A 15,684-nucleotide genomic window follows, 5' to 3' on the forward strand; every position below is an offset into this window, starting at 1 on the left:
AGTTTGTTGTCATTGTACTTATCAATACAAATTAAAATATACTCTAGTTTTTAAAAATGTATAAATTTTTCATTCCATATCAATTTTTATACTTGGGAAGATGAGTTACTTACATTCAATTATTTCTATTTAAAGTTTATAACCTTATACAAAATATATTACTGAAATCACTTCATTATATGTATAGTTTCTAACATGTTTCTAATTGTCTGATACAAGTGGAAATAATTTTAGCATCTTGGTTATCCATTTAAACTAGCATTGTCACCCTTTTTGCCATCATCTTTGAGAATACTGCAGACATTTTCCATTGCTTTCTTGCAAATGAGCATTTTACCACAATTTGAGCCACATGAAATTGTTAATTTTTTGATTTTAAAAAATTATTTATAATCAGAAGATGAACTAGCCTATTTTAATATACCATCTTTACTTGACTGCGGACCTATTGTCAAATTTATTGGGGTGCTTATTGAAGAATGTATATTTTATTTTGCTTTATTTTATTGCATGATCTATAAAATGTCAAGTTTTATGATTCAACAAAATTTGTTGTTTATATGTATTAATTATATGTATTGTTATGCATTTGAAATGCTTAGCGTTGTAATATGGTAAGTGCCTATATGAAATGCCAACCTAATTCATATCATCCTCATTGCAGGCTAGCAGTGTAACACCGAAATCACCCTCCACTGACATCTTTGATATGATTCCATTTTCTCCAGTATCACACCAGTCCTCCATACCTACTCACAATGGCACACAGCCACCCCCAGTACCTTCAAGATCTGCTGAGATTAGTAAGCTTTCTAAATAAATAAATATTTCTTGCTCTATTTAGATACATTTTGAATTTTAATTAACACTGTGAGAATTGCATATCTTCACAAGCTCACTAACAACTCTAATTATTAAAGTGTTATGTTTTTCTGTATGTGCCAAATGCAGCTAATTTACTTTATAATTCAGAGAGTTATACTACTAAAGACATCCCTGTTTGGAGTTTGAACCTACTGAAGAAACAATGATATTTTGGTGTAGATTTACTTACATCATAATAAAATTGTTTAGTCATAGGTTTATTATATTTGGGATTATATCAGTAATTTTTGTAAAAAATAACTGGAGGTAATAATTTTAGCTATTTTAACTTTATTAATAGATCCTAGTTTAAATATTACTGTTATCATAGAGTATATAGGTATTTTTGGTGGGAAATATATAAATTACATCAATTCTATGAATCAGTTTATATCTTAGCAATATGTAAGGTTTGTTCCCCACTCTCAGGATTTCAAAAATGCTTAAAAAACATTGCTTTTATGTTTTGTTTTCAATGTATCTGGAAGAAACATCAAAGTACCTTTTTGCTAAGTTAAAAAGCATATAACAAATGTTCAGTTTTGATATTTTAGCGCATATTGATCTGTCCCTGTCAGAGAATATGAAAGAATAGTTTCCAGTGGCCATAAATCAGTCACTAAGCCCTAAGGAAACTGAAGAAAAGATATCTTATGCTTTATTGAATTCTTTCTCATTAACACTAATACATTTTGAATATAACTCTCAAGTATTAGTTGAAGGCGTTTTAATATATGGCAGGACCTATAGTTTATTTCTTTTCACCTATGGAACACATCATCATGCATTGCTCATGTTGTGTACTTAATTCACTTACAGGACTTAAGTAAAATATTAGGGACATTAAAATCAACTTATGAAAATATTTCAAAACATCAACTCAAAATAGACTTTGAAATGGGCAAGAATTTGGGGGAAATCCCCAAAAGCATAGGAAAGAAAAGCAAAAATGGACAAATGGAACTACTTTGAACTCAAAATTTTCTGCATAACACTGGAAACAACAGAATAAAGAAACAACTTACAGAATAGGAGAAAATATTTGCAAGTTACATCTGGCAAAGAGTTAATATCTAGAATATGTAAGGAACTCAACCAGTTAATAGCTAAAGGAAAAAATTAAAAATTTTAAAAAATTAAAAATAAAAAAAAATAAATTTAAAATTTAAAACAGATCTACATAGACATTTCTCACAGGAAAACATACAAATGGCCAATCGTTTATGAAAAAAACATTAAACCTTTCTAATCATCATGAAAATTCATACCAAAACCATAAGAGAAATCATCTCACTCCAGTTAAAATGACTATTATCAAAAAGACAAAAGATAACAAATACTGGAAAGAAGGATAAAAGGAACTCTGGCACATTATGTAAATTAGTATATCCACTATGGAAAACAGTAGGAATGTAATTCAAAAAATTAGTGATCCACCAATCCCACTACTTGTGTATCCAAAGGAAATGAAAGCAGTTTGTCAAACACACATCTGGACATCTATGTTTTTTGTAGCACAGTTCACAGTAGACAATGAATAGAAAGAACCTAAGTATCCATTAACAATGAATAGATTAGAAAAATGTGGTACATATATTCAATGGAATATTTTCAAGCTTTAAAATGAATGAAACACTGTTATTTGGGGAAATGTAGATGGAACTGAACATTATTATATTAGGTGAAATAAGCAAGACACAGGAAAAAGAAGTAGCATGTGATCACACTCATATGTAGAATATTAAAAAGTTGATCATGTAGAAGTTGGCAGTGGAGCTGTAGTTACCAGAAAGAAGTTGGGGAGAATAGGGAGAAGAGAGGGATGGGGAGAGGTTACTCAATTGACCCAGTTATAGTTTAATAGTAGTAGGTATGCTATTGTACAATACAGTGACTTCAGAAAATGAAAATGTGCTGTATATTTTAAATAGCTAAAAGAATAAAATATTTGGAAATTCATATAACTAAGGAGATGAAAGATCTCTACAATGAAAATTACAGAACACTGAAAAAAGAAGTTGCAGAAGATCTTAGATGGTGGAAAGACCTCCCATGTTCTTGGACAAACAAAATTAATATTATCAAAATTGTTGTACTACCAAAAGCAATATTCAGATTCAGTGCAATCTCTATTAATATAGAAGTGACATTCTTCACAAAACTAGAAATGACAGGCCTAAAATAAATTTAGAAAATTTAGAGGCCCAGAACAACCAAAGCAATTCTAAACAAGAAGAGCTATGAAGGAGGCATAAGAATACCGGATCTCAAATTATATTGCAGAGCTGCACTAATATAAACATTATGGTATTAGCATCAAAATAGACATGAAGATCATCAGAATAGAATGGAAGACACAGAAGCGAACCTCGTAATTGCTGTCATCTGATACTTGACAAAGGTCCCAAAAATAATTGTTGGAGAAGAGATAGCCTTTTTAATAAATGATGCTGGGAAAACTGGATATTCATTTCTAAAATAATGAAATTAGATCCCTATCTATCACCCTGAACAAAAGTCAAAGTGGATCAAAGACGTAGGAATTAGATCAGAAATGTTGAAAGCAGTAGAAAATGTGGGGTCAACAACCCATCATATTACTGCAGGCACCTACGAGGCACCAACTTCCTTAACAAGACCCCTAAAGTTCAAGAAATAAAAATAAGAACCAATAGGTAAGATACCATCAAATTAAAAGCTTCTTCACAACAATGAAAATGATTAAGAGCATCAAGACACAGCCCATAGAATGGGAGAAAATCTTTGCCAGCTATTCCTCTGAATGGGATTAATATCCAGAATACTTAAAGAACTCAAAAAACTTACAACATAAATACAGATAACACAATCAATAAATGAGCAAAAGAAGAAATTTCAAAGAAGAAATATAAATGATCAACAAATATGAAAACAAATTTCAACATTTCTAGCAATTAAGTTTGGTATATGGAAATCAAAACTACACTAAGATTTTATCTTACCCCAACCAGAATGGTAATTATCAAGAATACAAATAAAAAATGCAGGTGAAGATGTGGGGCTGGGGCACTCTGACACATTGTTGATGGGAATGCAATTTAGTACTATCACTCTGGAAAGCAGTGTGGAGATTCTTCAAATTACTACGAATGGAATCACCGTATGACCCAACTTTTCTTACTCCTTAGTTTATTCCATATAACTAAAATTAGCCTATTACAGTGATGCAGCCACATCAGTATTTATGGCAGCACAATTCACAGTAGCCAAATTATAGAATCAATCCATCAACAGATGGATGGATTAAGAAAATGCAATATATATATATATATATATATATATACACACACACACACACACACACACACACACACACACACACACACAAGCACACACACACACACATATATAAAATGGAGTTTTACTCAACCATAAAAAATGAAATTATGGCATTTGCCAAAAATTCGATGTAAGTGGAGAACATTATGCTGAGTGAAATAAATCAGATTTAAAAAAAAAATCAAGGATTGAATGTTTTCGCTCATATGTAGAAGCTAGAGCACAATTTAAAAAAAAATGGTGAAGGCATCAGATATCATAAAGATACAGGGAAAATCAGTGGAGCATAAGGAGATCAAGAGGGATGAAAGGGGCAGGAAAGAAGAGGAAATATGGAATGAAATTAACAAAATCACACTCTGTGCAAACATAAATATACTACAGTGAATTCTACCTTTATGTTTATGTAGAAATTACCAGTCAGAAGTAAATAAGTTTGAGAGCGAAAGGAAGATCAGTAGAGGAAGGAGACTGAGGAAGAGAGGGAAAGATTGGTGAACAGGAACTAAAATTGAGTACATAAAATTTCATGCATGTATGATTATGTTAAAATGAGCCCAACTACTATGTATAATGCTCTAACAGATATGCTTCATCTGATAAAAAAATTATATGATACACACACACACACACACACACACACACACATATACACACACGGTATTCCATAAATAAAATGTTTTATGTTTTTAATTATCAGTTAAAATAAATTTAAACTAAACTATCTATTGCAATACATTAGTTGAATTATATGTTTAATTGCTCTGGATATATTTTGTGCCAATGCAAAATTGAGGAAATAATTCATGACATACATATCATAGTGTGTTTTAGAAAATGTCCCCAACACCCTGATGTTATGATAGAGTGTTTTTAATTTGTTTTTTATCTTATGAGTGTGTCTGCATCTCTTTCTTTATCCTTGCCTTTCACATATTTAGACCTCCTCACAGATTCACTTACGTTCCCTAATTGTCTATAAACTCCGTGAATGAATGAACAATGTCCTTTCTTTGCTACTTTAAACCATTGTCTAGGAAAATGCATGATATATATGTTCAATAAATTTTCTGAATAGAGCAAAGAATGACTAAGTGAAGCACCACCTCTTAGTTTTTATTCTTTTACCCCTGCATCAGACTCAACTAATTTTAATTTTGTTTATAATTTTTGTTCTGAATTTGATACCCACGTGAGCTGAACAAAAAATAAACACCAAAGAGTTCTGTAATGTTTATTAATTTACATGGAATTAGTCTCTTAATGTGCAAGGTGGTTTGTTCTTTAACTTGGAAGAGAATCATGGGCTCATGAGAATAAGTTGGGAAACCTCCTGACAGAAAAAGACAGCATGTCCACTCACACCACCTACTCCCCCAAACCCACCTGAAATCTCTAGTGATTCTGTAGTTCCAATTTGAGAAAAGTCTATTTTATGAAAATCTCTATTCTCTCTGATCAGCAGTCTGTCATTTAGGTTAATCTGTTCTTTTAAACAAACACCTACTATGTGAAAAGCACTGGGTCATGTACTTGTAGTATCATGGTTACCAGAACATGCTTCCAAACAAAATTTCCTCTGTTCTCTAATTTTTATTTATTGCCTGAGCGCTGTCGGACCAAGGCAGGGAGGTAAAAACAGTAATAGTATATTCATCAGTTACATATAAAGTAACAATACATTCCCATTGTTGAGAATACTTCTGTTTTTAGAATTTTGTCCCAATGTAATTGTTGAGAATGCTCCTTTCACTTTAGAAGTGCCTTATTTGGATAATGAATTATATGTTCCCCTTATTTATATAATACTCACCAGTTCCAGAAACTCCCAAACATTTTACCAATTATTAACTTATTTATAACTCAAGAAACTGAAAAATACTTGGAACTGGGAAAAGCAAGGATCCTTCATGATGAGAGTGCCTGAGTGATTTTAAAGGAAATGATAAAAAGAAGTAGCATGAATATTACTTCTTATACACCATTGAACCCCACTGGGAATTTGTTTTCAGCAAAAAAATGGTATGAATATGTATCAATATTCTTCCTATACATTATTTAATATTTTCCAATTCAGATTTCATTTGAATTGATTCAGAGGAATCAAATGTTAATATTTTTCAAATTTTTAAAGTATATAATAGGTCACACGTGTTCTATAAGTTACAAACATAATTTTAACTTTGTTACTTCTTTAATGACACAAAGTGGTACATACTTAAGAATACACACAAATAGAACTTTTTTTCATACTGCTTTCCTGCTGTTTTCTTAAAAACAAATATAAGGATGAAAGTTTCATAGCTCAGGGATTAGAGCAGTGTCTTGTAAAATATAAATTTATTGCTGGTATAGGAGGATTTTTGTTCAAAATTTGTCTCATTGTGGCTATCTATGAAGATGATATGATTTCATAGTACATAAGATAAAATGCCTTGAGTTTTTTTTCTGAGTAAAAAGTGTTATAAAAGCATGTAAAACTACTTACTAATCTCTTCGGTCTTACCACTTTCTAATTTTTTGTGACATAACAATAAATGGAACTAGGAAAGTCTTGATGAAAATTATGTCAATTTTAGTACATTTACATGTTGCAAACATTCAAGTGTTATAATATATTAATTATCAACTATTTATTGAGGTTGATATTTCTACATTAAAGACACAGAAACATCTCTGGATTATAATTCTTTATAATCAAACAGTTTTTAATCTCATAAAATGGATTTTTACTTCCTTAGTCTAAACTCCAGAAAGCTCAACATAAAATGTAAGTGTATAGAGGCTTATTGGATAATATAAATATTGTATTTATATATATAATCCTGCCTTTGAAATCAGATTTGCCCCAATTTGTTTCTAGTCATTTCCTTTACGAAAATACTTTCTTCCTTTTAGAACGGGATCTGTTTGGAGCTGAACCTTTTGACCCATTTAACTGTGGAGCAGGGGATTTCCCTCCAGATATTCAATCAAAATTAGATGAGATGCAGGTAACCATCTTAACACATTGAACTATAAATGGCTTATCTCTTTTAAATTTGGGACAAAGAAAATGTTATATATCAAAACTACTCTTTTCTTTAATTATTGTCAATATAAAAATTACTTAAAAGTAACTGCATTAAAAATTACATCTAGTTCTAAAAATACGACTGATAAGGATTAAGTTGTTGATTTTTATTTTTATGGTTCAATTTACCATGGAAATACGATGGTTCCTTTTTTTTAACAATATGGCATGGATTCTAATGGATTGTTGTTTGAAATCCAGAAATTAAAAGGTCATTGCAATAGATTTATAAGATTTCTCAGTCTTAACAATTTCAAAATTGTAAATAGGTAGATGTGGGAAAATCTTTGTAAGAGTAAAGTCATTCTGTCTGAAAGGAAGCATTGTAGCTGTGGTTCATAACTTCTGGGCTATTATTGAAAAAGCAGACACCCAGTGACAGCTTCTTTAGGAATGTAGTGAGTTGGGTTTTCATTTCTGTCTCCTTTTTCACTTTTGAATTCTAAACTGTTCTGAAACATTGAGCAAATTTTGTTTAAAAGCTTTATACAATGCTCCATGATTAATAAGCAGGCTTGAAAAGACTAGAATAAAGTCTTCTCTTTATATTTTCCCTATTATTTATGAAAAAGTTTCTATATGGTAAAATCCAGATAGACACCAATAAGATGAAGGTGTGTGAGAAGAGATGATGAAGACATTAAGGCAATATGAAGTGGGTGTTTCCATTAATTAGTCCTGAGTTACTCCATCATTCTCTATGCTTTACTCCTTCCCACACATACACCCCCAAAAACTTAGTGGGTGAACTCTGATCTAACATTAGTAAACATGTTCCTCTTCCTGGAAAAATAATACAAATACTCTTCCACTCATTTTGAACTGTCCTATTTTCTAGGTATTATGTGAACTCCTTTTTTTGGTAGATTTAATACTGTGTACATTTTAAAAGTTGAGTTTTGAAAACATATTTATCTTGTGTTTTCAAAGTAGATGCTAAAATAATATTTTTAAAGTTGTATGATTTGTAGTTCTTTTTTCTATGAAAAATTCTTTTCGATCTTTAAAATCTATTTAAATTTTTATTTCCCAAATATTGACAAAAAAGTTATAAACAACTTACCCTTACGTTTATTACATAATTATGAATGCAAAAAAATAATTAAATAAAAATGACATTGAATCACCAACAAAATGCAAATTAAGAAATTAGTGTTACAGAGTGGGTGATGTCATATGGCTTAAATTAAAATAACTGTATTAAATTTCTGCTTTTTTCAATAAGTATCCTTTCTGATATGCAAATTCCCCACCTTTTTATGTATTTCAAATACTATGAAAAATTTACTCAAAACCTGCATGATTAATTATTGATGATGATATATTTCATATAAAATCAACTCCTTTTCTTTTCATCATTTAACCAATTAGGTTTATACAACCAGGGACTAATGAGTTTGTAGGAGCAACACAAACATGGGCACTGATAGGGCAGTACTTGTTAGAGTGAAGCAGGTCATAAAAACTACTTGGCTAGGAAGGTTTTTTTATCACAAAATTTAAAAATTCTATAGATTTTAAAAAACAAGCCTCCATCTCACGATTTTTGTGTCAATCAAGTTTGAGAAACACTATCAGAATGATTGAATGATGTGTTGGTCAAATAACTTTAAACTGTGGTGCTTTTGTTTTTGTTTTTGCTGTTTTTAATATTTTCTTAATCTCTTTTTTTATTCTCATCTGCTTTCATGGTGGGTAGCGCCAGCGATGGTTGGTATATTATTTTCAACAACTTACAACCTTTTTAAAACTAAAAGCTTAATGTTGCATGCTTTATTTAATAAATATTCAAACAGCAATTTCATATGAATGTATCAGATCATTAGTTGTGGTTAAAGTTTTACTATTCACAATTTAAGGATATTTTTTCCATGATTTAGTCACTCTTGTGTTATTCGTCTTTTTGATTGTTTCTTCTAGTGCAGAATTTACTTGTAAGATCACATTAAAGTAAAATAATGTTTTATTTACTTAAGTCTATGATGAATTTTGTTAGTAACCTTGCTGTTCCTAATTAATTATTGTGCACATTTAACTACTATTTCTATCTGTGCATATCATGTAAAAGGCTAATATAATAGTTTCTGGATGCTGCATTGAGTTAATAAGCCTAGTGAAATATTGTTTTCCTCTTTGATTTACAGAGGATTTTGACTTAGTAATTCTTAAGAGAATTCAATTAAGTTTCAAATCACAGAATGTCTCATGCATGTAAGAATATAAGCAGAAATGCTAAGCTATATTTCATTTTAACTAATTAGAAAATTAGATATTTATTTGAAATCTATAATATAGTTATTTGAACTGATATAATTTAAACCGAGTGGCACATGTCTCCTGTAAACCAATCAGTGGGATAATATTGATGCCCAGAAACATACTTTGTGAGCCATAATAATTTAATATGCTAAAAAACAAGACGGGTAAGTCATGAAGGATGAAAGAATTACACACAAATGGTGTCAAGTCAATGGTGAATAATTTAGGAGAATATTAATGTCCAGGTAAATAAAACTTACAATAATACCCAAGTAAATTTCAAAAGCATTAGACAGTTAAAAATGTTTGGAATATATGTGAATATTCATCTGACTTTTGAACTGGAGATAGATTTTTATAAGGAAGAATATACACATGTAGTTTATTTAATATTTATTTTTTAGTTGTAGTTGGACACAACACCTTTATTTCTCTTGTTCATTTTTGTATGTAGTGCTAAGGATTGAACCCAGGGTCTCACATATGTGAGGTGAGTGCTCTACAGCTGAGCCACAACCCCAACCGCACGTGTAGTTTTATAATTTTCTTTATAATCTGTTCCACTAGGATATATAAATACTACACACACACACACACACACACACACACACACACACACACACACACAGAAATAGACAAAAATTAGGAAACTAAACAATCAACCGAAAAATAAAAAACAGAAGATCACAAAAGAAGACCACGTGCAGCTAACATACATACAGGTATTGTCTAATAAAAGGAAACATACAATTTAAAGAATTTCAATGCCATTTTGATCTAGCAAATTATCTACTTCATTTTCTTACTAGTAATTAGCACAAGTGAAAGAATGCTGTAACAAACACTTTAAGTCATTCACAGCTTCCCTTTGGATGGTAATTTGTTAATAATATTTTAATTTGTATCTGGTATTAAAATCTTTGAAATAGTCTGCTATTTTCTGAGGAGAAAATAAGAAATTTGTTAAATCTCTATGCACAAAAATATGATATTAGCTGTATTCATGATTGTAAAATACTGGAAGTTAATAAGTAATTGTAAAATTTAAAATTATATTGTATAGTCAGGATAAATTAGTTTTATTTGAACTGTAATACAGGAAGTTGGTTCTGGTAGAGAACATAGAAAATAGAAAATTATAGCTGATATATGTAATATATTACATAAATGAGAAAGTTATTTATGCTGTCATTAAAATCATTAAAAAACTATACACAGGAAAAATATAGACTCAAAATACTTATGTCAGCATGTAAACAGTTGTTACATATGACATATTTTTCCTTGATATGCTTTTGTCTATTTCAAATAAGCAATGCAGTTGAGCAAAATATTTTATATAAATTATATGATTAATGTTAGTTATGAAAATCATTCTTTTTTTGATACTAGTGATAATTCCCATCAATACCTAAAGAAAATAAAATTCATTTTTCATTAAAAAGTTTAAGATTCAAGACAATATGGAAATCTTGGAAGGATGCAGAATTAATTAAATTATGATCCTCAAAATGAAACTTCTGAAGGAAGGTCAGAAAATGTGCAGGAAATTTCATTATAGGAGGAAATAAAACCAAGGAGACTTATAAGATGTATGTGGTAATTAGGATGAGTAGATTATCCTAAGAGAACTTTGAAAAGATCCTTTAAAAATCACCATGGAGATATTGTGCTGTACAAACAAGTACTGAAATAATGTTTGATACCTACTTAACTTTGCTGTTTTGCCTTTAATACTGATAGCATATTGATAGTTAATATTTTCAGGATAAAAAAGTGTTACTAGTTTAATTTCAGAATGAACTGATAAAATTAAAACAACATATGGTATCAGTCCTTTCCAAATGTAATTATCTCTCTCTCTAGTTATCACTTCTACCTATGTATCTATCCCTTATCATTCATTATATACTAGAAGATGACAGTACATAGCCCTTCAGATATCCACATAAAATGTTTTGAAAGTATGGTTTATTTCCAATATTTTCAGTTTAAAATATTCACTTTTTAAAGTAGTTGGTGGCCACTAGAAACTATGCATAATATGGGAAAATATTTATTTTTGTAATACTAACAAATCTTAAAAAAAATTATGGTCAGTACTCTGACCTTTACTGAATTTAATTTGTATTTGTATTTAATATAATTGTATTTCATATACTGAAAAGAAGTTTTGAAAATGCAGTGCTAGCCTTGTTTTATGCTATACGTATAGTAAAGAGCATTGTTAGAATATTAATTACAAACAAAGGGTGTCTTGCAGGTTTATAAATACTATCTCCTCTATATGAAAATGCTTGCATTAGCATTTAGAAAGATACAGTGCTTTTAAATACGTAGTCTAATTAGTTCCACAAGGAAACCTCCAATGTGACCTTCAGTTCCACTGATTGTTGGGAGTCTATGCTTTTCATTTCTTTGTAGACTAGTGTGCATAGACTAGGGGCCAGTGAGAAGATGTGGGGAGATGGTAAACCTAGCAATGGCCCACAGTTGAATTGTCTTATGCAAAATAAAAGAGCTTGTGGTGGAGAAGCACATATTTTTTGCCACAAAGTTTTAATAAAAAATGTTAGGGGAAAGAAAAAGCACAAAATTTTCATGGCAGTGACGTAAATAAATCAGCAGCAACTTAACTTCTAAACAGGAGTGCATGAAGGCAGAACAATAGCAGGACTTGGGAAAGTTTCTCTAAGGCACAATGGTCTACAGGGCTCTGCTGCACCCAGAAACAGCACTACATTTACAAAATGTATTTTACCCAGGCTCTGACAGAGTTAACCAGGAAAAAATGATGAAGATTATCAGGCTATCTTGAACTTCTCATCACCATGAGGTGTAGCTCTCTTGATAATATTTAAATTAATAATTATCTTTAAATTCAACAAATTAAGCCACAGTAGAATTGACATATTAAATAGGTTTTACTGAAAAAGAAGCATTTAAGTCTTAAAAGTACTTAATTTCATATATTGTTACTTTCTTCTGTTTCTCATGCATGATAACCTCACATATATTTAAATCATTAAAATTTTAATAAGTATAAAAGAACTGCCAGTGATGTACATCTGTATAAAAATTTGACAAGCCAGAATTTTGCATATGATTATTTCTTAGTTGATTGAAGTACAAAGATTTCAAATTTTGTTCATCTTCTCTTCTACTTACTGATTTTATTTTACTTTGCCATGGGCATTTCCTATTTTAATGATTTTATTCTGTCTTACAGGAGGGGTTCAAAATGGGACTAACTCTTGAAGGCACTGTATTTTGTCTCGACCCAGTAGACAGTAGGTGCTGATATCAAGAACAAGAGTTCATCCATGTTAAATTTTTTGTATACACATATACCATTCATTATTACTTTGGAAGGTATTATACATGTGCCAAAATGTATTTTAATATCTTAATATTTTGAAAGTCATCATGGAAAAATTTCTTCACACTCACTGTTGATCTGTAATTTTATTTTAAAACAACTTAGTATTATGTATAGCATACTTTAAAATTCATTTGTTTCTGTTGTAGTGGAATTTATAATTGAAAGAGATTATGCAAATATCTGCTTTGTCTAAGTTCCAAATAATTAGCACCTTGAAATTTGTGTTCATTCTCCAGGCTGTTAATTTATTATTGATGTTCAAAAAGCCATACCTTAATGAAACTGTTTAAAATTCTGAAGAAATATACCAATACCAAACTAAACATGCCCTATTTTCAAAGGAAAAAGCATGTTGCCATTCATTTGACAGATGTCATTCTATGTATAAAATGTTCACGTTGTTGGGAAAATTTTAACTTTGCCTGCTATGCTACCAGGTCACAAATTTTTAGTTGGTTAATAAAGAATAGAAATTCCAATAACAATTCAATCAAATTTATTTCAAATATTAGTAAATACAAGCTAATAATATTAATTATTGTTATTAGTTATATTTAAAAATGTTAAATTTGTTTCATAAATGTGGAAAAAATTAAAAAGTTATGAAATCTTAAAATTTCATTTCTAATATGTTAAGTTACATTGCTATGACATCTGAACATCATGTGAAACATTTGGAATATTTGCTCACCATAGGTGCAATGCCTAGCAACCATGCTTACTTTGCCAATTGTATTTCTTGTCACTAAATAAGGACTATCATCATGTCATATTCTCTTCTTTCATAGAGATATTTTTCCTCACCAAAGTTCATTTTCTGATCCCCCATTCATTTGATACTTTAAAATTTATGATAGCTATCTATATAAATTATCAAAATATTTAGTCAATACCATTTGTCTTTGTTTTGTTGAATCAAAATCTAATTTTTTATGAAAATTAAGTTTCTATTCAGCTTCCTCTTGAACATGAGCAATATAAAATTCTCTATCACCTTATTTGTGATGGGCTGATGAACCCTGACATTTAAAAATATTTGTTTTCTATATCTTTGCCCATCATATAACAGAATAACAATATCCATGTGGCAAAAATTGATGGTAAAAATTTTAATGTGGCTTATCTTTATCACATTATAAGAAAAATAAATTAATGAAAATATAGGCTTAGTTTGAGGGTAGCTCTCAAAAATAAATGAATATATAAATCGGTTCTTTTACTCATGGAAATTTCTTCAATTGTCAAGGTACATTTTCACTAGTAAAATAAATCAAATATGCTTATGCAAAATTATATGTATGTCCATTGTATTTTATGGTATATATGAACCTTATTGTTTGTGTTATTATCTGCTAAGTCATATGTTAATTAGAGGTAGTATATGTTTCATAATGAAGAGTCTTTATAATTTTGTTTGTCATATAGTATTTTGGGATTTATATAATGAGGATGATTAGAAGCCACATAAATGGCTTTTTTTAACAGATAGAATTTGTATTTTTATTGTACTTTAAAAAGCTTTATGTAATAGGTGTGTGTGTATATATATATATATATATATATATATATATACACACACCCACACTAGTGGCCATTTATTATCAGTGGTAACACAATAGAGTACTAAGAGGATATTTGCACATTTAAGATGTTACTTTACCAATTTTTAATGGTAATCAATTCTGCTACTGGCATGATTAAATAGTGCATAACTGGTCATTAATTATGAACATCTAGTTCACCAGTGCATTTTTATGAAGATATGATTGGAAATTGTATTTCTATGTAAACTCAATGATATGTTTGATTTTGCTGAGAATAAAAGTTTTTAAATAAATTAAATTGTATCATTTACTCATTAAATAATCTCTAGACATAATCTGCAGCTATGTACAATATATTTCCTTGGCTATTAATCAAAGCTGAGAAAGAGAAGCAGGAAGGGAGTTAGAAAGAAAGAAAAAAAGGAAGGAAAGAAAGAGAAAGTCTTTACTTTTAGCTTTATTTCCTACAGCCCACACACATTTTAGCTTTTTTGAGAAAATATCATTCAGTTGTGAAAACATGGACATGATCCTGCTGATGAGAGAGGTCACGATTTTGTTCCTTTCACTAGAAGCATCTGGTGCAATAACTATATTATGTAAATAATCTCTTCCCATTGTTGGGGACTTTTTAAACTAGTAAGATAAAGAGTGTCTTAGCTCACAGTCTCAAAATGTGGACTTGATAATATAATTTTTGTTATGGCTAATTGTGCAATTATGAAGAAATTTTGAATCAATCCAAAACATGGTGTTAATCATCTTAGAACCACACAAGTCTCACATACATTGCCTTTGTACAGTGAATAATTCCCAAATTCATACAATAAAATTCCTTTATTACTCAATAAATGTGAATAACATGTATTATGTGGTAGGAAAACAGGCAGTAAATATGCTAATAGATATGTTAAATTGACAGGCTCCCAGCCTTCAGTAATTTTATAGTCATAAAGGAAAAAGAAAATTATAGAGCTACTAAATGAAAACCAGTGAAACAAAACCTTCCCTGGAAACATTTGTATTTGACTGTGTTTAAATTCAGGTACTTCTCCTATGTTAGTGTCTATAGTGTCAGATATCCAGTGTGAGGTTTATCAAGACAGGATAATGGCAATAATTTTCTTCCTTTCTTCTTGTTTCTTGGGTTTGGGATTTGAAGTTTTTTAATTTAGTGATTTGATGGGAATTAATTTTCAAATAGAATTTCTGATAGATTTTATGATGCTGCATTTCTAACCACT

At 29.9% G+C, this 15,684-nt stretch overlaps 1 protein-coding gene across 7 annotated transcripts in view; it reads left to right on the forward strand.

The window, feature by feature from the left end:
- The window catches only part of GULP1 (GULP PTB domain containing engulfment adaptor 1), a 274,786-nt gene extending 260,089 nt beyond the window's left edge, over positions 1-14,697 (forward strand). For 5 of the 7 annotated variants that reach the window (XM_081260909.1, XM_081260907.1, XM_081260910.1 and 2 more), the window contains exons 11-13: positions 665-803; positions 7,081-7,175; positions 12,744-14,695. In XM_081260909.1, the coding sequence (XP_081117035.1) occupies positions 665-803; positions 7,081-7,175; positions 12,744-12,815 (306 nt within the window). In that variant the 3' untranslated portion in view covers positions 12,816-14,695. Of the gene's footprint in view, positions 1-664; positions 804-7,080; positions 7,176-12,743 lie in introns of all 7 variants that reach the window. The other 2 variants (XM_081260913.1, XM_081260912.1) reach the window with 2 other exon arrangements.
- The last annotated feature ends 987 nt before the right edge of the window (positions 14,698-15,684 follow it).

The sequence above is a fragment of the Spermophilus citellus genome (genome assembly GCF_964194105.1).
Source record: "Spermophilus citellus genome assembly, chromosome: 11".
Taxonomy (NCBI): Eukaryota; Metazoa; Chordata; class Mammalia; order Rodentia; family Sciuridae; genus Spermophilus; species Spermophilus citellus.